Below are 26,005 nucleotides of genomic sequence, written 5' to 3'. Positions count from 1 at the left end.
AAGTCCTGTCCCGGGAGGGTGGTGGTGCCTGCGGCTGTGGCCCGCGCGGAGGCCGCCGCGCGGGGAGGAACCTCGGTGACGCGTAACTTTCTGGTTTGGTTAATGGGTGGACGGGAGCGCCGCTTAGGGGCGTCTCTTGCAGAGCACTTGTCCTCATTTAACGTTTGAGTTTATGTCTGCCTCCCAGCACTGGGCGAGACACGTGGCGAACCCGTCGCTGAAGGGGAACGAGTGAGCGAGCCAGCGTGCGTGTGTTGGACCGGTAGCTGAAGACGAGCGTGTGTGCGTGTGAAAGCCGCAAAGAACTGTTCACTTCTGGGCGTGTTGCCATTGAGATGATGGCACACACCTGGACAGGGGTGGTTTGGAGAGCCAGGTGTGGTCCATGGACCACGAGGCTGGGTGAAATGGCCTAAGGCAGGGCGGTGTGCGAGGACAGGGCAGGTAGGAGGTGGAGAGTGGGAGGCTAGACCTGGAGGACGGCCAGACATGGGGCTTTAAAGCATTGCAGCGTTAGTCCCAGGAGGGAGTGGCCATGGCGTCTTCAGTGACCCTGGGGACACCTGGGCGGGGGGGCAGATTGTGAGGACAGACACTGGCTGGAATGAGGGAGGGGCAGCAGGCCCCAGTGTGACGAGGGTAACAAGAATCAAAAAATGTAGGGCCAAGGAATATGGGGGCAGTAGCTGGAAGGAGGAAACACATGGGGGCATTGTCGTTTAAAACACTGGAGCAATTAGATGAATCCATTTTGTAGTCCAAAAAAAAAAAAAAAAATTTTTTTTTTTTTTTTTTTAATGGGAAGGTAAAAGTAAAGAGCTCCAGTGGCACAGCCAGCTGCTCACCAAAAGGTAGGCAGTTCAAACCCACCAGCTGCTCCATGGAAGAAAGGCCTGGCGATCTGCTCCTGTAAAGACTACAACCAAGAAAACCCTGTGGAGCAGTTCTACTCTGTCACACATTGTACCTATGAGTTGAAATGGACTGGAGGGCACCTACCAATGGGAAGGTGGCATAAGAGGGGGTGGAGGACACAAAGAGGGAACTCCAGGGTGGCATGGAGGCTCCTAAGATGATACGTCCTTCAGCAGTGACCTGTTTCTTTGTGTAGGGGAAGGCTGGTGGCATTCCTGGCTGGTAGATATTTGATTCTCTGGGGAAGGAGGAGTCAGCACTTGGGAGGCTACACGGGGTACCAGAGCTCCCCAGAGTGGTTTCCTCCCCACGGGGCAGGCCAGGAGAAGGCAGAGAGCTGCGTCCATGCCAAGTTGGGATTTTGGTAGAGGGACCCCAGACAAGAGGACGAGACCATGAAGGTAAGTCACTTGTTTGACACTATCCTCATCACATTTAATCCTCACAACATCCCTGTGAGGTAGGTATTGCCACCCCATCTTACAGATGAAGAGACTGAGGCTCAAGAGGTCAAAACGCACACCACGGGCAGTCTACAGGAGAGGTCTGTGATTCCTTATGCCAGCCATGCCCCTTGGGGTGTGGGGTTCTTACAGGGGCCAGAAGACAGCTGCTGTGGGGGCATGATGCGCACAGGAGAAGCAGACAGGAAAGTGACCATCAGGTCAGCACCTCCACATCCCCGTACATCTGTTCAAGAGCATTGTGGATGCTACCAGCCAAGTGGTTCTTTCTTACATTTCAAGAGGAAGCAAAAGCATATCACAGTGGGCTAAGTGCGTCAGTGGTCAACTTGACCTGGGAGAAACCTCATGGCTGGCCCCTGGGGCATCCCAGATGTTTTGGCTGCTGCCACGTTATTTCTTATGACTTCAAAGGGCAGATGGCTGGCTTTCTTCCCATGGGAATCAAGAGGAGATACACAGTGACGGATCACTCCAGGACACCAGAGGGGATGGAGACAGGCTTCATGCTGTGTGGCATGACAGCTGCAAGGCTCAGTCTCTCTGTCCCTCTGCGTCTTGGTCCCCTCAGATGTTACAAATGACTTTATTTTCTGGCTAACCTCATGGGGAAAATTATTTTTGTATTAAAAAAAGCAGAAACAACGAAACCGGTTGCCGTCGAGTTGATTCTGACTCATAACTGTCTAATAGCTTGAGGGGCTTGAGTCCGATATCCCCTTTTGGGTGAGCCTAAGAACGCCAGGGACTTCTTGTCTCTGTCAAATACCCTTGATTCTTAAGTCTTCTTTTGTTTCATCTAGAAGAGCAGTGAAGGGTAAAGACGGTAAAGGCAGCATAGAAATTCAGTGCAGAGAGTTCACGTAGATGTTGTCTGTGGGGACACGGGGATGGAAGGGCAGGCAGTTCTGGAAGAGGGGACCAGATTCCCAAGGTAGACAGGCTGGAGTGGGGAGCACAGAGCCAGGACCCCAGACCTGGCAGTCACAGCCTAGCCCATGCTGACATTAGGGGACACAGCCCCCTCATCACGGGACCCACTGCCAAATGAAGGCAGAAGCTGTCAGGCCACAGGCCAAGGTGGGCGCCAGAAAGGAGATGTGCTCCAAGCTGTCAGCAGCTCCCCCTCACGACTAGGAGGGACAAACAAGGGAAGGGGGACACTGCACAGGCTACCTGGTCCCAGGTGTTGTGGGGGCTGGGAAGACCAGGATGTGGGCTAAAGCTGCCGGAGAAGAGGCACAGGGAGAGGCAGAGTGCAGGCTTCAGGAAGCACAGCGCGATTGCTCTGGGGCTTGGCATCCTGGGAGACAGAATCTCAATGTTTCCTTCAGGTCTGGATATTTGGATGCCTGTATGGAACCCCCTGGGAAAGAAACTTGGTGCTGACAAGTTGGCCTCCCACTGCCATCCAATGGCCATGGCGGGAGGACATGGTGGCATCCATTTCAGGGCCCCCTCCCTTTTTCTCCTCAGTGAAGCAGTACCCCCAGTAAACATTCACTGCACACACCTGTGCAGCATTCACAGTGTTGGGAAGCCCAAGGTCACGCCCCCGCCACTGTGCTCTGCTGTGTGTTTCCGTTTTGCCTGTTGTCTGTGCCCGCTGCTGTCAGGGGGTTTGGGGGGACAGCACTGTAAACATGATTTCCTGGTGTTACAGCAGCAGGGGTGTGGGTTCAAGCCGCTGCCCAGAGACAGCGCTGAGGTAGGTGGGAGGGGGCCGGCATCCCTGGAGCTGGTGGGACTGGTGCTGCTGCTGATAGAGGAGTACCCTGAGGTCATGGTGTCCTTGCTCAGCCCCTGCTTGCTGCAGGGAGGGGGCTTGGCCCCTGGGGTCTGTGGGGTCTGGGGGCTTGGTGCTGTGGCAGGTGGGCCCTGGAGGGCCTCCTCCTCTGGGCAGGCCTCCTCATCACTCGACTCCTGGCAGCAGTGCTGCTCTGGGTTCAGGTAGACCATGGTGACATCAAGGACGCTGCTGGGAGCCATCACTGCGGGACACGTCAGGAGAGGTCACGCCAGCGTCAGGACACAGGGTAGACCAGAGGCCAGGCCATGAGCTTAAAACACCCTGTGTCAGGACTACACGCCCACAACCTGGCCCACCTGTCCTGTTCCCCCTGGGTAGAAAGGGGGATGAAGGATGGCTTTCAAGCTGGTGCCCTTGTGACTCTGAGGATAGGACAGAGTGACAGCGCAATGGCGTCTAACTCACTTGAGCCACTCCAGAGGGTCACAACAGCGACTGGAAATTGGAGAGGCTGCATCCGGTCTGGGCCTCCTGTGTGAGCACTGCCCAAGGACGCTGGGGACCGGCCTCTGCACCAGCCCTGGAGGGGAGCTAGGCCCACAGAGCTGGGGAGGGCTCGGGCAAAACGCTTGTTCTAAACTTGTTCTCCTCCAGACAAAGGTCTGGCATTGGCCAGCCTGCCCAGCCCTCCTCTACAGGACACCTGGGCATGCTCCCTCCCTTCCTCCCCAAGGCATCTGGACAACTACATGACCCCTAACAGTTGCCAAACAACTCTGATTCATGGCAACTCCACAGTATCAGAGTAGAGCAACACTCCATAGAGTTTTCAGGGCTAGTTTTTTTGAAGATAGCTAGGCCTTTCTTCTAAGATGCCTCTAGATGGACTCAAACCTCTAACCTTTTGGTTAGCAGCTGAGCATTTAACTTTCTGCACCACCCAGGGACTCCTTATACAACCCCAGTGTACCCCAAACTTTCCTAGCCCACGGAGGGGGAGGGACGCAGCAGCCCAGGTGGAGGGCGGGTCCGCCGCACCTACCATCGCCCTCCTTCTCGCCCTCGCTCTCCCGGTCGCCCTCATAGCCAGAGCAGTAGTCCAGGCTCCAGTCCAGGAAGCTGCCCAGCAGCGTCTCCTCCTGGCTGGAGAGCTCAGCCGTGGGGGTGGTCACAAAGCTGCCACGGCCTTCCTGCATGCTGTTCTCCCGCTTCCTGTGGAGAGGGGGTGCATCAGGTGAGTGCAACCCTGCCCACCTGCCCACGCGCTCCTGGATGGACAACTCCGATAACGCTAGCAGAGGCAGAAGCCCTGAGAGCAGGGTCCTAGTGGACCAAACTAAACTCGTCGTCGTGGAGTCAATTCCAACTCACAGCGACCCTATAAGACAGGGTACAGCTGCCCCATAGGGTGTCCTAGGCTGTAATCTTTACAGGAGCAGATTGCCAAGTCTTTCTCCCATGGAGCGGCTGGTAGGTTCGAACTGCTGATCTTTCAGTAGGCAGCCGAGAGCTTTAACCACTGTGCTACAAGAGCTCCTTGGAAGAAGCATGATTTAGGCAAGAAAAAGGCCCCGTCAGGGTTAGGGTCCTGCCTGCCTGGCCACAGAGGGGTCTGGGCCAACTACGTGGCTCCTCTGGAAAATGGGACAACAGTGCTGGCCCTGACAGTTGTCTGATTCCAAGAGATGTGTGAGCGCTGGACACAGGGCCTGGCACCTGGCAGGGCTGCCCAGAGCTCCTGTCTAGGGGGCCGGGTCTTGCTGGGGAGGGGGTCACAAGTGGAGGGGGTGATCCCTGGGAGAAGCTGCTGCACCAGCTGAGCAGGGCCCACTGCTTCCTGTCTGCCCCATGTCATATGTGAGGGTCTCTGCAGGCTTGCACAGCAAGGCCAACATGCCAGGGAGGCCAGGGCCCTGGATCACAGATGCACAGATGCACCCTGGATAACCAAGGTGCTGTCTGTAAAAAGGACAGCAAGTGGCAGCCCCAGAGCAGTGACCTAATCAGTACTCAGTTCTCCAGGTTCTGGACAGTCTGGCTTCGGATGCAGGGAGAGACTGTTGTAGCTTTCCGGGGAGGAAGCAGCAGCGGCACCAGGCTGCGTCCATATCTGCTGCTTCCTAGGGGCTCCTGGGAGTTGAGGTCTGCTGCCCCAGGCCATCCACTGGCCCCACTCCCCTTGGAATCACAGAGCCGCCCCACCTGCCCTGTGCCCAGATGCAGCTGGCCTGTAGCTCCTGGCCCACTGGGGCTCGCTCACTGGGGCTCTGAAGAATCAATAATTCTGAGTGGGGTGGTAAGATGGGAGGGGAAGTCATTCCAGGAGGTCAGTTTGTGCCAAGGCACTAATATGGGGGACATGGGGTCAAGGGGAGATCAAGGTGACCGTGGCTGAGTTGAGAGAGGAGGGAAGCGCTGAGGATGGTGAATCGGGTTTCTGCTTGATGTCTAGGAGTGGCATTGACACCGTGGGGCAGAGCAGCCCAAGATGGCACCCAGGGGTGAGTGGCAGGGCATAACCCCTGTCAGGGAAGTCTTTCCTCAGAGGGGAGCAGGCTAAATGACAGAAGCAAGCCCTTAGAAGGAGAGTGGGCTTGAAGGCTGCAGACAGAGCATAAGCAGAGGCCGAGTGTTGGGATCTGGTCCCAGCTCCACCTCACGTGGGATCCAGATGCACTGTCTCAACCCACAGCCTAGTGACCTCTGCAAAATGGGGTGCTAGTACCCCGAGACTACGCAGGGACTAGATAGGACATTCAGACAGCACTGCCTCAGCACATGGGAGCTGATGTGTCGATGTTCTGTGGCCCTGTTTTGGACGTGGGGTGCACTCACCGTTTGGTCCTCCTTCCAGAGGGAGAGCTGAGGAAGGCATGGATTTCCCCCGCACTGAGAAAAGACACGGGTTCTGGGTTCTCCTGTTTCATGCCTAACAACGTGCACAACTGGCTGTAGCTAATCACCTAAGAAGAAGGCGGGGTCAGTGGATGCGAAGAGGGGATGTGGAGCACATTCCACCCTGGCTCCCCTGCCTAGCAACCCCACCCTGGCACCCCCCCCAGCAACCCCACCCTGGCACCCCTGCCCTCACTCCCCCTGGTACCTCTTCCTGACTGATTCCCTCATAGCGCTTGTCCTCAAATCGCTGCTTCACAGCAGTCAGAGAAACCTGCCTGTAGTCCTTGGGGGCATCATCGTGGAAGCTGGGAAAAAGAACAGTGAGGGAGAGCCATGCAGGGGGTTCCAGGCGGGTGGCATTGACACCCTAATCCAAGAGGCTCACATTTTTAGCCTCAGCTCACTGCCATGAGGCGACAGTACACTTCTAATCAATGAGAATGTGAAGTGTGCTGCCGCTGTGCGAAACAAACATTAAATACAGTCGGCATATGATCCAGCAATTTCGCTCCTGGTCAGATAGATGCCCAAGAGAAGTGAAAACCTGCATCCACACAGATCCTTGTGCATGAATGGTCATAGCAGCACTCTTTACAATAGCCAAGAAGTGGACATAACCCAAGCATCCTTTAGCTTATGTATGGATAGATACAATATGGTATTTACACACAATGGAATATTATTATTCAGCTATAAAAAAGAACGAAATTCTTGGTGGTGCCTTGGCTATCATTACTGAATGTTTTGATGAAAGGCTCTATAGAAGAATCCTGATCGAAAGGGGGAAAAAATATAGACCAGAATTTCAAATTCTCATGAAATCAGACTTTTTGGAGCCACGGAGGCTGGATGAACCCCCAAAACTATTGCCCTGAGATAATCTTTAAACCTTAAACCAAAAAAATCCCTGGAAGTCTTCTTTAAACCAAACAATTGTTTAGCTTAATTAGTAAAGAATGTAAAGAATGTCTGCCTTGAGCATTGTCCTCTTTTAAGATCTATCTATATGAGATCAAATTGACAACGGCAACTTGAAAGATTAGATAGGAACTATAGGAGGCCATGAGTTTGTTAATGGGGGAGGAACAATTTGGAAAAGGAGGGTGAGAATGGTTGCGCAAGTTGAAGACTGTAACCGATGCCACTGAATTGTACATGTAGGAACTGTTGAATCGACGTATGTTTTGTTGTATATATTTTCTCCAACAATTTAAGAAAAAGAAAAAAAGAATGAAGTTCTGATACATGCTAGAACATAGATGAACCTCGAAATGAACCAGCCAGACACAATGGACAAACATTGTCTGAATCCGTTTCTATGAAAAGTCCAGAAGGGCAAATTCATAGAGACAGGAAGTCAATTAGTGGTTATCGGGGGCTGGTGCAGGGGCTGGGGCGCTAATGGGACCAGTTTTCTCTTTGGGGAGATGGAAATGTTCTAAAATTGATCATGCTTATGCTTGCACAGCTCTGTGAACATACTGAAAACCACTGAAGTGTACTACAAAAAACTCAAGTTTCTTTTTTTTTTTTTTAAAGTTTAAAAACCCAGTAAAGTTTAGCTTCTAATTTATCTGGTTTAAAGAAAACCTCCATTAAGGAAAGAAAAAAACCCAAACCAGCCCTATGACAAATTTTAGTAGCTGGTGCCACCCAAGTGAAGGGGAACTGAGATGGGGTGGGGGTAGCAAGCCTTCCAGCATGGCCGCCAAAAAGAGAAAAGGGGGTGTGGGGGAGGTGACAGCCGTGCAGGAAATGGACTTGTCCTGTACCCCCCACGTAGCTCTGGCTGGGCCTCACACAGCAGTAGGCCCCTGCCTCCGGCCCTGGCCCTCTCCCCCTCTGCCTGGAACTGGTTGTCTGAGTCCCTGCCGCACTGCCTTCAAGTTTTTGCCCAGATGTCACTCTCGGGGAGCCCTGCCCCCGTTCCCATCTCCCACCCCTTCCTGCTGTATCTCCCGCTGCCCCTCACCATGTGACAGACCACACTGCCCACCTTGCCCTGGTCCCCTGGACCTAACTGTCCAGCAGGCTCTTGGTTGCTCATTGCTGTATCTGAAGCTCCTGGGTGGGGCTCTGTGAGCATGTGTGCCTTGAACCAATGAGCACTGGAGTGCAACAGGCCAGGGAACAGCTGGGGAAGGTGGCGGGCATGGGCCTGGGTGGGCTGAGCTTAGTTCAGAGCCCACTGGGGGAAGGTGGACAGACCAATACAGATGGGATTTGATGGTGAGAGACCCCTCTCCTGCCAGCTTCTATTTCCTCAGTGAGATGGAGGTTCTATCTACCCTTAACAGCTAGATCTGAGGTTGGCATGCTTTTTCTGAAAAGAGCCAGAGTCAAGGTTTTCAGCTTGGCAAGGTATTTGGTTTGTTGTGACAACTCGACTCTCCCATTGCAGCGCAAAAGCAGCCACAAAGTGGAAATGAATGAATGAATGACTGTGTGCTGATAAAACTTTATTTACAGAAACAGCTGGAGGGCTGGATTTGACCTGTGGGCCGTAGTTTGCCGACCCCTAAACTAGATGAAGGCTTGTCATATGCTGAAGTGACCAATGGTCAGGGATTGGTCTCCATGTTCTGAGGTTTTGCTGACTATAGAATCAGGTTTGGGTAGGGAGAGGTTGCTACACACTCACTGAATGTTCAGCGACAGAGTCCTGGGGTTTTTTAACGTCAACTCCCTGAAAGACTTTCCTTGCATGCAACTCACGTTGCAGGTGTGTGTTGACTGCTAGCTCTCACAAGAGAAAGCAGATTCCGTAGATGGTACATGAGGGCCCACCCGTGCTGGCCTCCTGATACAGACTCACCACTTTTTATGAAGGCTCAAGACACAGGGCACGAGGTCTTCATAGGAGAACCCGGTGAGGTCCCAGAGCTGAGGGGTCCAGGCCTGTGCTGGAGAGGAGAGCAGGCCAGGAATGAAAGGGCCGTACTAACGGCAGCTGAGCACTCATGCCCCAGCAACTCTGCCTGTTCCTTTGGGACATTTCTGGGAGCTAAGGACTTTTTTAAGGACTACGATCCCTTTACTACTATTTTGAAAACACCCCCAGATAACAAATGCATAGTCACTGCCAAAAATATGGAACCTACTTGAGTTAGAACCAGCTTAATTGACTCTAACTCATGGCAACCCCATTTGTGTCAGAGTAGAACTGTGCTCCATGGGGTTTTCAATGGCTGATTTTCCAGAAGTAGATTGCCAGGCCTTTCTTCCAAGGAGCCTCTGGGTGGACTTGACCTTGAACCTTTTGGTTAGCGGCCAAGCCCCATTAATCATTTGCACCATACAGGGACTCCACTTTAGCTAGATATTTTTAGATGCGGACAAGTCAATTCTGATTCATTACAACCCCATGTGTGCAGAGCAGATGTGCTCCATAGGGTTTTCAAGGCTGTGACCTTTTGGAAGCAGATAGTGAGGCCTTTCTTCTGAGGCACCTTTGGTTGGTTTCAACCACCAACCTTTCAGCTAGTAGCTGAGTGCTTATCCATTTGCCCCACTCGGGGACTCCAGTTAAGCTAGGACCCCCTCTAATCTCAGCCCCCAGAAAGAACTGCTGCTGGGTTGTTCTCAGGAGCTTCCCTCCCCCCAAGAGATGGACTTAGTTCTATCTTTTCCCTCCACCTGCTTGTGTCCTGGGCATCTCCATCTTGACCCCTGGGACCCCTGGGCACCAGCTCCTTACTCTGCCCATGTATCAGCCTGGCCAGGAGCAGGGCAGCAGCTGCCAGGTGGGCAGGGGCGTAGGCAGAGAGGCTGGTGTGTAGCAGGGAAAGCTCGCATAGCAGGCTGCACAGGTGCTGGGTCCTGCGTGCCATGGGGACCAGCGCCATCAGGACATCTTTGTAGTCGACCACAGTGGGGATCTGCACAGAGCGGGAGGCGGATGCTGAGCCTGTGGCATTCACAGGGCTCCCCTGCCTGGTCGCTCAAGCTCAGGGCGCCAAGGTGTGAGAGGCGCATGCAGCTGGCAGGTCCTGGCCCCGCAGCCCCCGCCAGCCCCATGCCCGAAAGCTCAAAGCCACATGAAGGCTCCTGGCCCTGCCCTCCAGTGTGGCCTCCAGCAGCCAAGGAGAAAGGCTGCTCACCCGGATCTTCCCCTCCAGGGCAGCGACGATCTCGCCCATGGTCCTCACCAGGTCTTCATACTTGTAGGTGTTGTCAGTGAGCCACACGGCCTCTCGGATCGTCAGGATCTCCTTGCTGATGAACCTGAAACGTGCATGGGGAAGGGTTCTCAGCACTGAGCCCAACCTCCCATGTGGCAGGTATAGGGCTCAGGGCACCACAGGAGCTTCCGGGATGGACAGAGGAAACTCTTCAGGCTTCCATGACAATAGGAGGCTCACAATGAACTTGTCTGCCTGTGGAAGACCAGGGGACATGAAAAGGGGAGACTGTAACAAGGTGCCGGAAGGGAAAGAGGGATGAGACAACAGAGCTAGTTGAACAGTGTGGAATGGTGGGAGGGAACAAACCAAACACACAAATATCTTCCTAGGAGCCCCAATGATCTTGCTGTCCTCTTAGTAACTTCAGAATCATAATTTCTATGATGCACTTAGTAACTGAAATGCCCTGCCTACGACAGCATCTATCAAACAAGCATAGACGACTGAAGCTGAGGAGGCGGGGTCACCCCGACTAGGAGCTGGATGGCAGAAGGTTTTAGGCTCCCTAAGAAGGTGGGTGCACACCCAGGGATTCTGACTGTCCCTAGCAGTGGTCACCCTGTTCTCTACTCCCCCTCAGTACCAATGCTCAGGAACACACTGGTCAAGCTCCCATCAGAAGGATGCCTTCCCTGGGAGGATAGCCTGGGGCCAGATCCTCGGCTGCCTGGTCTTGGGGACCCTGCAGCTCCTAGGGAGGGAAGGCTGCAGTGCCTGGATTGGAATTCTGAAGCCAAAAAGGTGAACCATGAGCAGGGTTCTGAGGGCCTGTGCCTGGGTGCAAGGTGGGGCAGCACAGTGGGTGTGATTCAGAGTGTTTGGTGGGTGGGGCTACCCTAGAAGGAGGGCCTGGTCAGTGCTTAGTAGGCGAGGCCACACTGGGAGAAGGGTGTGCCCACCACTGAATATCCATGGCCTGTGAGTGCCACCTGTAGGGAGTTGGTGGGGACAAGAGGCCCACTAACTGAAGGATGAGGGGAATGGTGAGGGTGAAGACTTGAGAGCTCTTTATGTGATCTCAAGTCCCTCCCATGTCTCTGTTTGCCCTTGGGGCCAGGAGCAGCAAAATGGCACCTCTCGTGCCTGGACGAGACCACCTTCCAACTCCCGAGACCTCGTGCTGGGAGCAGCTCCCTAGATACAGGTGTCCCTGTGGAGTGGCCATCCACACCGAGTGCTGAGTCTGAGTGCCCTCCACTGCCCAGGGGATGCTTGGCTTCGACACTCCCCAAAGTCGAAACCACTAAATAATGAAGGGGACACCCAGGGGCTGGTCACTTAGACCCAGCCTTGAGCGTGGATGGCTTGGTGCACAATTCAATCCACAACGTCATCTAAGACCCAGTTAGGGAGCCACATGCCGCAAGCAGCAAGGTAGTAGCTTCTTAAAAGAAAGTTCTGGAATCTAGAACAGGCAAATGGAGGGAGTCCCTCACCTGGTGCAGATGACCATGCAGGCGATGCCCAGCAGCTGGAGCTGGTGCCGGGGCACCAGCCTCCGCCGTAGGTAACGGTCCACGCACTCCACAGTCAGGTGAAGGCACAGGCTTGTGAAGTCCTTCATGGTGGCGACCTCCACCAGCCAGTCGATCAAAATGTACCTGTGGCAAGAGGACAGATGGCCTCGTAAAAAATGGGCAAAAGATCTGAACAGACACTGGTGCAAACAAGACATACGCATATGAAAAAGAGCTTAACATCATTAGTCATCAGGGAAATGCAAATCAAAACCACATGACATACCAGCTCACACCCACCAGAAAACCACGAGTGTTGGCGAGGACATGGAGAAATTGGAACCCTCATCCATTGCTGGTGGGAATACAAAATGGTACAGTAGCCACGGAAAAGTGTAGCATTTCCCCAAAAACTTAAACATAGAATTACCGTACGACCCAGCAATTCCGCTCCTGGGTATATACCTGAGAGACTTGAAAGCAGAGACTCAAGCAGGTACTTGTACACTAATGTTCACTGTAGCACTGTTTACAATAGCCAAAAAGTGGTAACAACCATGTGTTCGTCAATAGATAAACAGATTAAGAAAATCTGGTCTATCCATACCCAAACCAAAACCAAACCCATTGCTCTCAAGTCGATTCCAACTCATAGTGACCTTTAGGACAGGGTAGATCTGCCACATAGGGTTTCCAAGCGGTAATCTTTATGGAAGCAGGCAACCACATCTCTCTCCAGTGGTGTGGCTGGTGGGTTCAAACTGTCAACCTTTTGGATAGCAACCAAGTGCTTAACTGCACCACCAGGGCTCCTTTCTATCCATACAATGGAGTATTATTTAGGCATAAAAAGAAATGACGTCCTGATAAGTATCGCAACATAGATGAACCTTGAAAACATACTCAGTGAAGTAAGTCAGTCACAAAAAGACAAACATTGTATGACCCAACTTATATCAAATATCCAGAACAGGCAAATATAAGGAGTACTGGTGGCGAAATGGTCAAATGCTCTGCTGCCAACAGAAAGATAGATGGTTTGAACCCACCCAGCGGCTCCATGGGAGAAAGACCTGGAGATCTGCTTCCATAAAGATTAGAGCCAAGAAAACCCAATGGAGCAGTTCTACTCTGTCACATGGGGTTGCTGTGAGTTGGAATTGACTCAATGGCACCTAGCAACAACAACAGGCAAACGTATAGAGAAAGAAAGTAGGTTAGAGGTTACTAGGGGCTGATGAGGGGAGGAATGGGAAGTTATTGCTTCAAAGGTATACAGTTTCTGTTTGGAGTGGTGAAACTTTTTTGGAACTAGATGGCAGTGGTTGTACACCACACAGACACGGATACAGAAAAACATACACATACACAAACAGGGGAATCCTGGCAGGGTTGGTAAAGGGACGTCAGGTGCCCTGTGATGGTTACTGAGGTTAAATAGAAACCAGGGCCCCTCTGCCCTGAGGCTCACTGTTCCTCTGCCTGCTGGAAGCCGTGGCCTGGACACCTACCTCATCATGTCGTTGAGCCCCTTCTGCACAGAAAAGATCCGCTGCTTACTGGTGGCGCGGGAAGCCTGGAAGAGCTGGCAGACGATCTCACTGCAAGCTTTCTCCTCTAGGCCAAGCTGGCTCCCATTTGCACAGGCTTTGGCCAAGGACAGCTATGGGTGAGAACAGCAAGCCAGGCGTGAAGCGCCGGCATTGTGAGGCCTCCTGTCTCAGAACACATGGGTCTCTGCGTGGTACAAATGCTTAAGTGCCCAACAGGAGCCTTGGTGGCTCTGTGGGAGAAAAGATCTGGCAGTATGCTCCTGTAAAGATTACAGCCAAGGAAAACCTTTGTAGTCATTCTACTCTGTCACATGGGATCACTATAAGTTGGAATAGATTCGATGGCACACAACCATAGAAGCATCTATTTTAATCACACTTTCTACCTGCAAAACTATGTCGAGAAAAATACGTATTTTCAGAAGTAACTAGCTATCCACCCCAAACACACACAGAGAATATATACACTGGCTAATAGGACTGGCCCCAAACATCTCGTTCCACCTTGCTTCACTGGCTAGGTGTGCACATGGAGCACAGCTGTCTCCTCTTTCTTGAGCCTTTCCTCAGGGCTTTTGGATGCCTGTTGTTAGTTGTCATTGAGTCGATTCCGACTCACAGTGACCCCATGTGTGTGCTCCACAGGGTTTTTAGTGGCTGATTTTCCAGAAGTAAATCACCAGGCCTTTCTTCTGAGGCAACTCCAGGTAGGTTCGGATTGCCAACTTTTCAGCTAGTAGTTGAGAACTTAACCACATGAACCACCCCGGGACTCCTTTTGGATGCCTACCAGGGTCTTACTGTTCTTATTGATTAGCTTCAGCTTCCAATAGAACCACACAGGTATATTTCTTCTAAGTCTGTTGACTATCATTTTGGGCATAAGCATTACAAGGTCTGTGACTCGCCAGCTGTTTACCTATCGCTTTGATGCTTTTGAGCTTAGAGGACTCTCCTACCAGCCCTCAGTGGGGTGACAGGTCACAAGCTCTGACCTACCTGACAAAGGAGGGCTTTCTTTGGTTTGTCTAGACACAACAGCTTGTCTGCAGCCCCCAGGTGAGAGTGTAAAGGCTCGCTCTCTCTCTCTCTGAGAGGGGCCAGGTTCACGACCACGAAAAACTTCTGCTGGGAGTTGCCTTCTGCTGACTTTGATTTTCCAGGACCGCCTCTTCCAATAGTTTCCTGTTTTGCAAACTATACTTCATTTGAAAGTATATGAATCACCCATTTCTGGCTCAAATTTATCTTTTGCGCTGCATTTTCCTTAGTTGCATTTTTGCAATTTCAGCAAAATGCCTTTCCACAAATCATCCTGGCAGTCTGGTCTGGCTGTCTTTCTTTCTGGGCCTGTTCCTATTTTCCTACCGGGACCCTGAGGGGTACAGAGAGGTGGTGCTCCCATGGCTAACGGACCCTGGGGGGGTCTACCCTCTGGGGACAGGAAGCAACAAAAATTGCATTGTACTGTTGAAGGACACTGTTGAAGAATCAATCATAGATAATTCCAAGAATTTAAAGTTTTTGGTATGTAACTATAGAACATTTCAAAACTTTGTTGTCAAAGGGTTACTTTGTCTGCCTGAAAAAGTTTAAAGAACGTACCACAAAATGCTCAGTGTTTATCTCTGAGTGATGCGCTTGCAGAGGGTCACAATTTTCTTTCTCTCCTTCCTTCCCTTCTTCCCTCTCCTTCCTTTCGCCTTGCTCTTCTTTCTTCCCTCCCTCTCCCTCTTCTTCCTTCTCTCTCCCCTCCTTCCCTCTTTAATTCCTTTTACCTTCTTGTTCATTGCTTTTCTGATGTTCCAAAAATGAGTAAGCAATTAGAACAATAAATCTGTGTCTATGTACTTTGGTGAAAAGGAAGAAATGCTGAAAAAATGCCCTTTATGGCGGGAAGCCACTACTAGCTTGTCAAATCACAGATGCAAGCTTCCGTAGGAATCTGCCCTAAGAGACATCTACACATGCGCAAAGTGACAAGTAAACGTTTCTTCTGGCAGAGATGAGAAGCCACTGAATGTCCACCCACCGGGGACCAAAGAAACGCTGCTTTGTCTGCGCAGTGGGAGGAGAAGACAGTAAGGACACACGTATTGAGGCAGGAAGATCTCCAAGATCCATTACTCGGTTAAAGAGAACAGGCAGGGACAGAACAGAGTATAAAGGATGCTGTTGCTATTGGGTGCCGTCAAGTCGATTCCGACTCATAGCGACTCCATGTGACAGAACAGAATTGCCCATAGGGTTTTCTAGGCTGTGATTTTTACTGGAGTAGATCTCCAGGTCTTTTTCCTGAAGATCTGCTGGGTGGATTCAAACCACCAACCTTTTAGTAGCCCAGCACTTAACCACTGTGCTACCAGGGCTCCTTATAGAGGATGCTACCGTTCATACAGGAAAGGGGGAACCTAAGAACGGTAATTTGTGTTCGATGGCATATCCATAATGAAGTACTGGAAAGACTGACCAGAAACTCACACATGCTTTATATTTTACCACAATTAAAAAAAATAAATAAACTCACAGACCCTGTGAAGGGGAAGAGGAGGCACAGGTAGATGACACAGGTGTGGAAGAACGCTCCACACGTTACCTTTTAATACTGTTTTGATTCTCCAACCATGTAAAGGAATTAATTACTGTTATGGATTGAATTATGTGCCCCCAAAATGTGTGTTGTAAATTCTACTATACCTGTGCTTATAATCCCATTTGGGAATAGGGTTTTCTTTGCATGTTAATGAGGCAGTATTAGTGTAGGGCGTGTCTTAAATCAATCTCTTTTGAGATCTAAAACAGCACTTGAACCAAGCACAGATGGGGAGGGTAATGCCACGTGAGATCTACAAAGAACCATGAAACGGAAGCTGAAGAGACAAGAACCTTCCCCAGACCCAACAGAGAGAAGCCTTCCCCTAGTGCCAGCACCCTGAATCAGGACTTCTAGACTCCTAAACAGTGAGAAAATAAATTTCTGTTTGTTAAAGCCATGCACATATAGTATTTCTGTTATAGCAGCACTAGATACTACGAAGGAAAATTTAATTTAATAAAATAAAGAGAAAGAAGATTCTGACAGGTGGTTGTGGCCTTGGAGAAAGAGGCTGCCCTCCTCCTGCCCCCATGTTCCCACACATCCTCCAAGAAAGGGTCCCACACACCCTGCCTCCATGGCACCAGGCCTACCTGTGCTTCCCAGCAGCCTTTGGCAGCATAGTCCCTGAGTTTCCGGAAGCTGTGGAGGAACCTTCCAGGATCGGACATCTGTTGACAGAGAGTCTTTACATACCATGCCTTGGGGGAACACAGAACTGACAGTGCATTCTTAAACATTTTCACCCCACAGCCCCAGAGGCCCCTGACTCACTGGAACCCAGGCCCTTGTCTCCCAAATGGCAGTAGTCACTTCCGGGCCATGCCAAAACCTCACTGACAAGGGGCCCCTGGGCCCGAGGGGCCTGGGACTGGTGAAAGGTCCTCCCTGATGCCAACAGAGCCTCGTCTGAGGGTCCATTTAGAGGCAGCTCCTTTGCACCTGCGTCTACTCACCTCTGTCCTCTGGTCACGCTCCCAGAGCAGGTATGCGCTGGGCAAGCAGCCCTGGCTGGCGGACTCTGCAAACAGGGCAAGGGCCTGCTGCTGCTTCTCTTCATCCTGCAATGAGCGCAAGCACGGTGCATTCTTCCCTTGTCCCGTCCGTCCGCTAAGTCATTCTGCAACCCCCTTGGACCGTGGCTGTGCCAGCCACCAGCTTCTAAGTCATCACACTCATTGCTCTGTCTTTAGTGAGCAAGCAAATAAAAATCAGAGCAAACACGGCTTCTCTGATACACTGAGGGCAGTGGGGCTCGATGGTGGAACTTTTACTTTCCATGTGGGAGACCTGGGTTCGATTCCCAGTCAATGCACCTCACGTGCAGCCACCACCTGCCTGTCAGTGGAGGCTTGCTTGTTGCTATGATGCTGAACAGGTTTCAGTTAAGCTTCCAGACTAAGATGGAGTAGAAACAAATGCCTGGCAACCTATACTTCCAAAAATCATCCCTAAGAATTTTCCCTATGAAAACCCTGGGGAGTATAGTTCTGTTCCGACACATACGGGATTGCCATAAGTCGGAGTCAACTTGTGGCAGCTGGTTTTTGGTCTGTGGCTCTGGGATTTCCTTTCACTTCCTTTCTGGCTCTTGGGGGAGTAGCACACAGATGAGGTACTGCTGCAGCATTTGGCCCCATGCTCACCTGAGCCAGGGATGTGGTGACAGACCCACATCCATGTGCAACGAGCACCCCACTCACCTCGAAGAGGCTCAGCACCCTCCCCAGACAGTGCAGGATGGCTGCGCGATGGGCCTGGAGAAAAGGAGGAAGATGGGCACTGTGGAATTAACTGTGTCCCCCCAGATATGTGCTGTAAACCGTAAACCCCTGTACCTGTGGCTGTAATCCCATTTGGGAATTGGACTTTGTTACAGTAATGAGGCCATATCAGCATAACGTGAATCTTAAACCAATCACTCCTGAGATACAGAGAGCTGATTAGGCGCTGCTAGTTAAGCACTAGGCTGCTAAACAAAAGATCGGTGGTTCAAACCCATGTACCAGCTGTGTGGGAGAAAGGCCTATCGATCTGTTTCCATAAAGATTATAGCCAAGAAACCCTATGGGGCAGTTCTACTCCATCATACAGGGTCGCTGTCAGTTGGAATAGACTTGATGGCACCCAGCAATAACAGGCATAGAGAAGGAAGCACAAATGGAGGGTGTAATGGACTGAATTGTGTCCCCCCAAAATATGTGTCACCTTGGTTAGGCCCTGTGTAGTTGTCCTCCATTTTGTGATTTTCCTATGTGTTATAGATCATAATCTCTGCCTGTGGTTAAAGGGATTACTCAGGTTGCCTCCCAGATCCAAAAGGGAGTTTTCCTGGGGTGTGGCCTGTACCACCTTTATCTCTCAAGAGATAAAAGGAAAGGGAAGCAAACAGAGAGTGGGGGACCTCACACCACCGAGAAAGCAGCACCAGGAGCAGAGCGCATGCTTTAGACACAGGGTTCCTGAGCCTAAGAAGTTCCTCAACCAGGGGAAGTTTGAGGACAAGGAATCTTCCTCCAGAGCCAACACAGAGAGGAAGCCTTCCCCTGGAGCTGACACCCTGAATTTGAACTTGTAACCTAACAAGATTGTGAGAAAATAAATTTCTCTTTGTTAAAGCTATCCCCTTGTGGTATTTCTGTTATGGCAACACTAGATGACCAAGACAGAGGAAAAGATACATGCTACACAAATATCACCAAGGAACTGTGCAACAGAAGCTAAAAGAGATAAGGACCTTCCCCCAGAGTCGACGGAGGAAGAGAGCCGGAGCCCTGAATTTGGACTTCTAGCCTCCTAACTGTGAGAAAATAAATTTCTATTCACTAAAGCCATCCACTTGTGGTATTTCTGTTATAGCAGCACTAGATGACTAAGAAGGAGAGGAGGGGAAGTGGGGTTCTCTGCAGGGACAATGTCCAGTAGGGTACTCTGCCCTGTCTTGGCATCCTCGTGGCCCCTGCCTGTGGCCCTGCTGCCCGACCCACCCCCCAACGCAGAGTACCAGCCCTCACTTCAGCTTCAAGCTCTTAACTGAGTGAGCCTGCATGTCCACCCAGAACTCTGCAGCTGGCCCCTCATCTGAGCCCTGGCCCCTTGCTCTGCCACCCCCTCCTCCATATCTGCCCCCCTCAGCTTCTCCACCTCCACTTGCCCTCAGGCCTAGTTTTAACTTCCATAATGGAGTCAGCTCCCACCTCGCAGCCACCCACGTGCTCACCAACCCAGATGGCAGTGCGAACCCTGGTGCCACGTGTCACTCACCCTCTGTAGCTGGCACTCGGTGTGGAGGCTACCGTGAACCACAGCCTTGCAGCAGCTCCCGGAGTCTGACCAGGGTGGGCGGATGAAGAGCCAGATGAAGGGTGTGGCACCCATGTTCAGGCGCTCGGCAAGGCTGAAGAAGCGTGAGGCCTTCAGCCCGTTCACTTCCGCACGGGCCTCATCGGACACGGACACTGCAAAGACGGACAGGAGGTGCCCCGGGGCATGGGATCCAGAATGTTCTCCACAGTCATTTCTGAAAGTCTCAAAACCTCAGCCCACTGCAGCTCAAAGTTGCTGGGGTTTTAGGTGAAAATCTCCTTCCAGGGTGAGGGCTTGTTCCTTTGTTACAGGTATAGGACAGGTTTTTTTTTTTTTTTTCTTATCATGGTAAATATAAATATAACAAAACATTTGTCATTTCAACCATTTTTAAGCATACAATTCAGTGACATTAATTATGGTCACCATCTTTTTGATAAAAGATTCCATAGAAGAATCCTGATCTAAAGGTGGGAAAGTGTGAAACAGAATATAGAATCCACTTTCTGGAGCTACTGAGGCTAGATGAACTTCTGAAACTATTGGCCTGAGACAATCTTTAAATCTTAAACGAAAAAATATCCCCTGAAGTCTTCTTTAAACCAAACAATAGCTTAGCTTAACCAGTAAAGAATGTCTTTGTTGATCTACATGGGATCAAATTGATAACAGCAACTTGAAAGGTTAGATAGGAAACTTATTGGGTAGTGAATTTATGTTAATGGGGTAGGAATAACCCAGAAAAGGAGGGTGAGTGGTTGCACAACTTGAAGAATGTACTCAATGTCACTGAATTGATTACATGTAGAAATTACTGGTATATGGTTTTGCTGTTATACAACATTGTGAATATTCTTTTGCTGTGCACATTTTCAACAACAGATAAATTACATTGCCACATTATATAACCATCACCACTATCTGTTTTCAAATATTTCATCTCCTTTAACAGAAACTCAGTGCCCCGTAAGCACCGAGTCCCCCTCCCACGCCCCCTCTACCTGCTCCTCCTAACCATTAACAAACTTTGGTTTCTCTGCATTTGCCTACTCTAGAGAATTCATAAAACTGTCATTGTTTGCTATGCAGTCAATTCCGATTCATAGTGGCCCTGTGTGACAGAGTAGAAATTCCCCATAGGATTTCCTAGGCTGTAATCTTTATGGGATCAAATCATCAGGTCGTTTCTCCTACAGAGCCACTGGTGGGTTCAAATCCCCGACCTTTCGGTCAGCAGGTAAGTGATTAGCCGTTGTGCCCACTGGAGTCATACAATCTTTGTCCGTCACCTGCTTCACACCTGGAGCAGTGGCTGCCCATGTCTCTGACTTCTAGAGCAGATGTGCCCCACAAACGGTGGCTGAGGACAGGCGCCCATGCCCATGTGGGCTGTGGGCTTCACTACATACAGGGAGGAGGCTGGGCAGGGCTGGCTGGTTTCCCAATTCTGTGTCTGTTCAGAACCATTCTTTACTCTTTAAAAGTGAACGGTTTGCTCAGTGAGATAAGCCAGACACATATGGACAAATGTTGTATAATCCCACTTATTTGAAACATCTACATAGGCAAATGCATAGAGACAAAAAGATTAGGGGTTCCCGGGGCCTGTGGGAGGTGCGGAGGGGTTCCGGATGATGGGCCCTGAGTTTCTATCTGGGGGCAAGAAAAAGCCTGTACACAGGTGGTGGTGATGGTTACATGACACTGTGAATGTACTTATTGTTGGGTGCTGCTGAGTCAATTCGGGCTCAGAGAGACCCCATGTGACAGTGTAGAAGTGCCCCACAGTGCGTCTATATATGCCACAATGAAAATGCCCATCGGTCGGAGGAGGGATAGCTAACCTGTGAATAACAGTGGAATACCTAAAGGTAGTTAAGTTAATAAACCAGAGTGAAGTGTACCAAGACATCATTAAAAATACTATTTTAAAAAGGCAATTGTAAAATAACAATTGTAATATATATATATTTTAACTCAAATTGCAGTTTTATTGCACGTTTAATTTTTTTTAAATAAACATAATAGGCCATACAAAGATTGTTTAAATTGGAAATTTATGAAAGCTCAAAGCTACTATAATGGGAGAAAAATTATAACCCCTACTTATAAAGCTTTGAGGTAATGTAATCATGTAGCATTTTTTAAAAAACATATGAATGCAACACAAAGTCTCTTTCTCTTTCCTTATTATAACTCCCCATTCTCCTTCTCCCCCAGCCCCTAGCAACCACCAATTTGTTTTTGCAAAGACTGCTTCTCATTCTAAAACATTAGTCCCCACGGGGGAAGCCACGGCCTCCTCCCTGAAAGCACTTACAGCCTTCATTGTAGAGGTAGGCTATGCCGAGCTTCACAGCAGCTTCAAAATTTCCCTTTTCAGCAGCCCTAAAACATTCAGAACATAAATATCACCATATTTTATTCCACAAAGGATTATGTACTACCATTCCACTTAGAGATGGAATGCTTGTTTTTCCTGAACTTTTTTTTTTCTAGAAAACAGTCAAATATCAATTGTCCATCACATGCTGCAATATGGATGAACCTTGAAAACTTTATGATACATCCAAGAAGCCAGACCCAAAAGAACCACATGTTGCATAATTTTATTTATAAGAAGTGTCCAGAATAGGCAAATCCATAGAGACAGAAAGTAGAGTAGTGGTTGCCTAGGACTTGGGGGAAAATGGAGAGTGACTGCTAATGGGTACGGGGTTTCTTTTTGGGTTAATGAAAATGTTCTGGAATCAGACAGAAGTGATGGCCATACGACTCTGTGAATATACAAGAAGCCACTGAATTGTAAATTTAAGTGGGTGAATTGTATGGTATGTGAATTATCTTGCAATAAGAAAACATACACATTAATTTTCCAGAAGCAGCTCGAGCGCAGCCAAAGCGATATTGGCACCCTGTACCGTGGGCTCTGGCTGGGTTTTAGGCAGCTCAGGAGGAGGAGTGAGCTCTCCAACGAGCCCTCATCTGGTTCCTCCTAGCTTTTTCCTCACTAGGTATGTGAGCCTAGGCGAGGAGAAGCCCCTCCAGAGTTGTGCTTTCCTAGGTTGATTAATGAGGAAGCTCAAGCCGATCCCGGGTCTAAGGGCAGCCTGCCTGGACATCAGCACACTTGGACTGTTAGCCTAGTGGTTGGTGTGTGTGTGGCAGGCGGGGGGCAGGGGATGTTGCTTATAGGCTTCAGGTGCCCTCATATCCCCTCTGGATCCTGACATGGCCAGGTAGCGGACCAGTCAGTGAGTGAAACAGAACAGAACCTAAATCCCTTGGTTCTGATCAAAGATAAAAAGGCTGGAGCAGTGTCTCTGCACATAGCTGACTCATTGTGTCTGAGTCACATGGGATGGGTCCCAGGACTGCTGGGATCCCACAGTGACTAATAAAAGTGCCAGGCCTATGTGGGCGGTATGGTTTATGATACATGGCTGCTTCTGAAGTTGTGTGACTCACAGCATATCTACCATCCTCAGCTGCACCCTTGGTGGTCAGTCAATGTCGTGGCCGAGTTGGGCCACAGAACATGCTCCCAAGCCAGAGGAGGACCTAGGGTGGGAGATGATAAAGCCACTCTCGGGACAGGTACCTTTCAAACAGCTCGAGGTTCTCTGGAGAAGGCCACAGCTCCTGGAAACTGGCACAGGCCCACACGCTGGTATGGTTGTCCACCAGGTACTTCAGGTGGGAGTGTACCTGCAGAGCAACGGAAGCCAGGTGGTGGGTCATCATGGGCCATGTGTAAGACCCACTCCAAGAGGCTCTTGAAGACAAGAAGTTGCCTCTTACAGGGTGCCCCAACTCCCTTCCAATCCCAAATAGTAAAAACCCCAGTCTGTGTATAAAAATTATAGTTGCTTTCAACTCAGAAGATAGCCTAGATGTGAGTTTCTCTGTGGCTCTAAAGTGGGGACAGAGGTCCTGGGGAGGGGATAACCACCTAGGGAGAGAGGAGATGACAATACCTCTGCCAAGGTGTACACCTGCAAGGAGCCAATGCTAAAGCAGGCAGGTAGGGCATGCTGCTTTGTGCTTCTCTACCTGGGGTCTTGCTAGAGAGAGTGAGGCATGGAGCCTGGAGGTCATGGGAGCTCAAAGAAAGACTGTCACAAACGTGGCAGCAGCCTTAGGTAGAAACGTGGAGCTTTCTGCCCTGGGCAGAAGCAGGAAGGGACCAGTTCAAGCAAGCATTTCAGGCTGGAAACTTCCCACTGCAGAAACACAGCAGCCGGTGGGCTTGGTCAAGTGACATGTGACCACACTGAAAGCAGCTTTGGGAGTCAGGGACATGGGTTCTTGTTGGAGACTTCCTATGAACTCGCTGTCTGACCTTGCTAAGTCATTCAAGGAGCCCTGGTGGTGGAATGATTAAGCGATTGGCTGCTTGGCAGTACAAACCCACCCAGTGGCTCCATGGGAGAAAAGACCTGGTGATTTGCTTCCATAAAGATTACAGTCAAGAATACCCTATGGGGCAGTTCTACTCTGTTACATGGGGTTGCCCGGAGTTGGAACTGACTTGACAGCACCTAATAACAAGTCACTCAAAGTGAGTGACTTTGATGCTATGGTTCCAATACTGACAAAATAATTACTAGGGTCCCTTTCAGTGCTGAATGTCACATGGGGTTTGACCTCAAAGGTATATTTTTATTCTTTTTAATACAATTTTATGTCTTAAGTGATGCAAATTCACCTCCATCAAAAGGTGCTCTCCCAACTGAAATAGGTATTGTGGTGAACTATCAGAGTGGAGGCTTATAGTGCACATTTAAGCTTTCTTGCCATGGGAAACCTTCAAGCAAGTACTAACCATACCATTCTCGTGCCCTCTGCCCTCTTCAGAGCCCACATTTTCTGACATTTAAAACACAGGGACTCACTAGAATGACACACGATGCCGGGGCCACTTACAGCTCTGACAGCGAGGATGTCCCCAACAGGAAGCCACTTCATGATGTGAAAGAGCACATCTTCAGGGAGACTCAGGATGGTTAGGTTTCGGGGTCTCTTTCTTATTCTTCGCTTTGTAGGATAACAGAAGCACTTGGCGCACCTACAACGGATCACTTAAGAAAAAAAATAACCTGGATGGTATAAGCAATGTATTGGAAGGGAGCTAAGATGATGTGAAAAGTTTTATCTGAAGATGACTGAGACATTACTGTCCCCTACCCCACAAAAGAAGAAACTGGCCATATTTCTATTTCCAAGTAAAAGGCTAAGTAAAAGAGTGGTGTTAAATGAATTAGAGAAGACATAATCATTCCTTCACACATTCAGCAAATGTTTACAGCAATGGTGGATATCACGTCACTTGGCTATGAGGAAACTTTGTTGTTCGGAACCCAGATGACAACTGGGAAGGAAAAAACCAGCCAACATTGGTGACAGTTGTCCTTGCACTTTACTCAGGGAAGCCCCTCAGACCCTCCTTACTGGGTTTATTTAATTCTATTTTCACAAGACTAAAAAGTCTCGTGTCCAATCAATATCTGTGGCCTTGAAGAGTCTGGTTTTTGAGTCCAGAATCAGGAATTTGGGCATTGCAGAGAAAAGCTGAGACATGGAAGCCAGGCCAGGCTGGTCTGATCCACAGCCGGGCTATGCAGCCCACTGAATGGCAGTCAGGGGCTGTCCAGCCTGAGTCTCTGTGTCCTTTGCTGTAAGATGGGGAGATGACAGCTACTCAGCAAGTTGTTGTGGGGATCCCAGCACAAAACCCAGACCCACACAGGTGCTGTCATTAAAGGTGAGACAGGCCCTTCACTCACTTGGCTGCCCATCCATGTGTCCTGGATGGCACAGCTACTTCTATTCCAGCAACTCTTTCCTAATTCTAACCATATAACCTTATTACATCTCATTTCATAGGAAGATAGAAATCCTCAGACAGAACCTCAAGATCCTGCCACGCCACCTACAAACTTACCTGTTTACTCCCTTCCTTTCCACCTGTCCCGGGTGGAAGAGACTGCTCTGCCCTATCTAGGGAGAATTCTTCCAGCTGAGCTGGGTAGACCCCATTCCCTCCCCAGGGATTTTGCTCTAGCAATTGCCTCCCCACTCCTTCTCTTTGCTCTTCTACATTGTTGCCAAAAAAGATGCTTTCCAAATTCAAAGCAGATCATTAGGTCTTGGTGCAAATTCAACTTCTCCTAAGAGATGTGGCAAGTATGAAATAAGGCTGAGCCACAGGCCCTGCGCAGCCCTTTGGATCTCCCTGCTATTTCTGCAGCATTCGCTCATATCTTTGAAGCACAGCTGAGCCACCAAGGGGTTTAAGAATGCTATCCCTCTCTCTTCAGCTATGTCTTCCTACCAACAGTTAAGTGTGGGCAAAAAGCAAACGCCCACAGGGATTCTACCGAAGGCTTTCCTCATTCTCTATGAAGGCCGTTGCTAATGCTTCTCAGCATAACAAGCAGTGAGGTCGCAGCCCCGACACGTGCTGGGCTCCGGGGCACGGTTTGACACGAAGGGGGTCCCACTGCGCCCCGCCGGCCAAAGGACCTGGCCGAAGTCCGCGCTGGGTGGCCGGTGCTGGCGCCCCCTGCCCACGCCGAACCCCCGGAGGACGTCAGCGGTGGCCCAGCTCCGCAGGGGGAGCCCAGCGGGTGGGGAGCTTACCCCCGGCGCGCTCGCACCGGCCCCTCGTCCACGCGGCCCGATCGTCCCAGCCGAGGGCGCCAACCCGGCATTTAAACCGCGGCCGGGCGGGCTGGGCTCGGCCTTGGCGCACCGGACCGGCCTCCGTTGACACTACCCTCCGGCCTGGGGCCCGCTCCTGCCGCCTAGCACTCACCGCCGCCGCTGCCCATCGCCACCGCCCGCTTGGCCAAGCCAGCCGGTGAGTGCCGAGCTGGGACC

At 50.4% G+C, this 26,005-nt stretch overlaps 1 protein-coding gene, 1 long non-coding RNA gene and 1 other non-coding gene across 8 annotated transcripts; 1 reads left to right on the top strand and 2 right to left on the bottom strand.

Moving 5' to 3' along the window:
- The first annotated feature begins 8 nt into the window (after positions 1 to 8).
- LOC135232953 (uncharacterized) lies at positions 9 to 2,029 on the top strand. 2 transcript variants are annotated; one of them, XR_010323595.1, is made up of 3 exons: positions 9 to 282; positions 806 to 1,316; positions 1,402 to 2,029. It is a non-coding gene; the product is annotated as an uncharacterized LOC135232953 (long non-coding RNA). The 2 variants fall into 2 exon arrangements; XR_010323594.1 differs by having other exon boundaries at positions 9 to 1,316.
- CCNF (cyclin F) lies at positions 1,326 to 26,005 on the bottom strand. 5 transcript variants are annotated; one of them, XM_003417670.4, is made up of 17 exons: positions 25,941 to 26,005; positions 24,050 to 24,204; positions 22,725 to 22,831; positions 21,444 to 21,511; positions 19,082 to 19,275; positions 17,521 to 17,574; positions 16,774 to 16,878; positions 16,411 to 16,488; positions 13,180 to 13,331; positions 11,648 to 11,812; positions 10,128 to 10,251; positions 9,725 to 9,905; positions 8,843 to 8,930; positions 6,233 to 6,332; positions 5,965 to 6,092; positions 4,172 to 4,341; positions 1,326 to 3,370 (listed from the first exon to the last, which is right to left on the bottom strand). In XM_003417670.4, the coding sequence occupies exons 1-17, from the start codon at positions 25,954 to 25,956 to the stop codon at positions 2,904 to 2,906; spliced, it is 2,352 nt and encodes a 783-aa protein (XP_003417718.1). In that variant the 5' UTR covers positions 25,957 to 26,005; the 3' UTR covers positions 1,326 to 2,903. The 5 variants fall into 5 exon arrangements, with proteins under 5 accessions (XP_003417718.1, XP_023413277.1, XP_010595702.1 ...); XM_023557509.2 differs by lacking the exon at positions 25,941 to 26,005 and adding an exon at positions 25,766 to 25,912; XM_010597400.3 differs by lacking the exon at positions 25,941 to 26,005 and adding an exon at positions 25,068 to 25,703.
- Positions 25,299 to 25,428, bottom strand: LOC111752717 (small nucleolar RNA SNORA14). Its single transcript, XR_002787616.1, has one exon. It is a non-coding gene; the product is annotated as a small nucleolar RNA SNORA14 (small nucleolar RNA).

The sequence above is a fragment of the Loxodonta africana genome, chromosome 12 (genome assembly GCF_030014295.1).
Source record: "Loxodonta africana isolate mLoxAfr1 chromosome 12, mLoxAfr1.hap2, whole genome shotgun sequence".
Taxonomy (NCBI): Eukaryota; Metazoa; Chordata; class Mammalia; order Proboscidea; family Elephantidae; genus Loxodonta; species Loxodonta africana.
This window is presented reverse-complemented; position numbering and strand designations above follow the sequence as displayed.

Coding starts and splice junctions, on each gene's coding strand:
- CCNF (XM_003417670.4), bottom strand. Junction 16,879..17,520: donor GGGTGCTGAGCCTCTTCGAG/GTGAGTGGGGTG, acceptor CGCTCATTGCAG/GATGAAGAGAAGCAGCAGCA. Junction 3,371..4,171: donor GGGCGAGAAGGAGGGCGATG/GTAGGTGCGGCG, acceptor CGTGTCCCGCAG/TGATGGCTCCCAGCAGCGTC.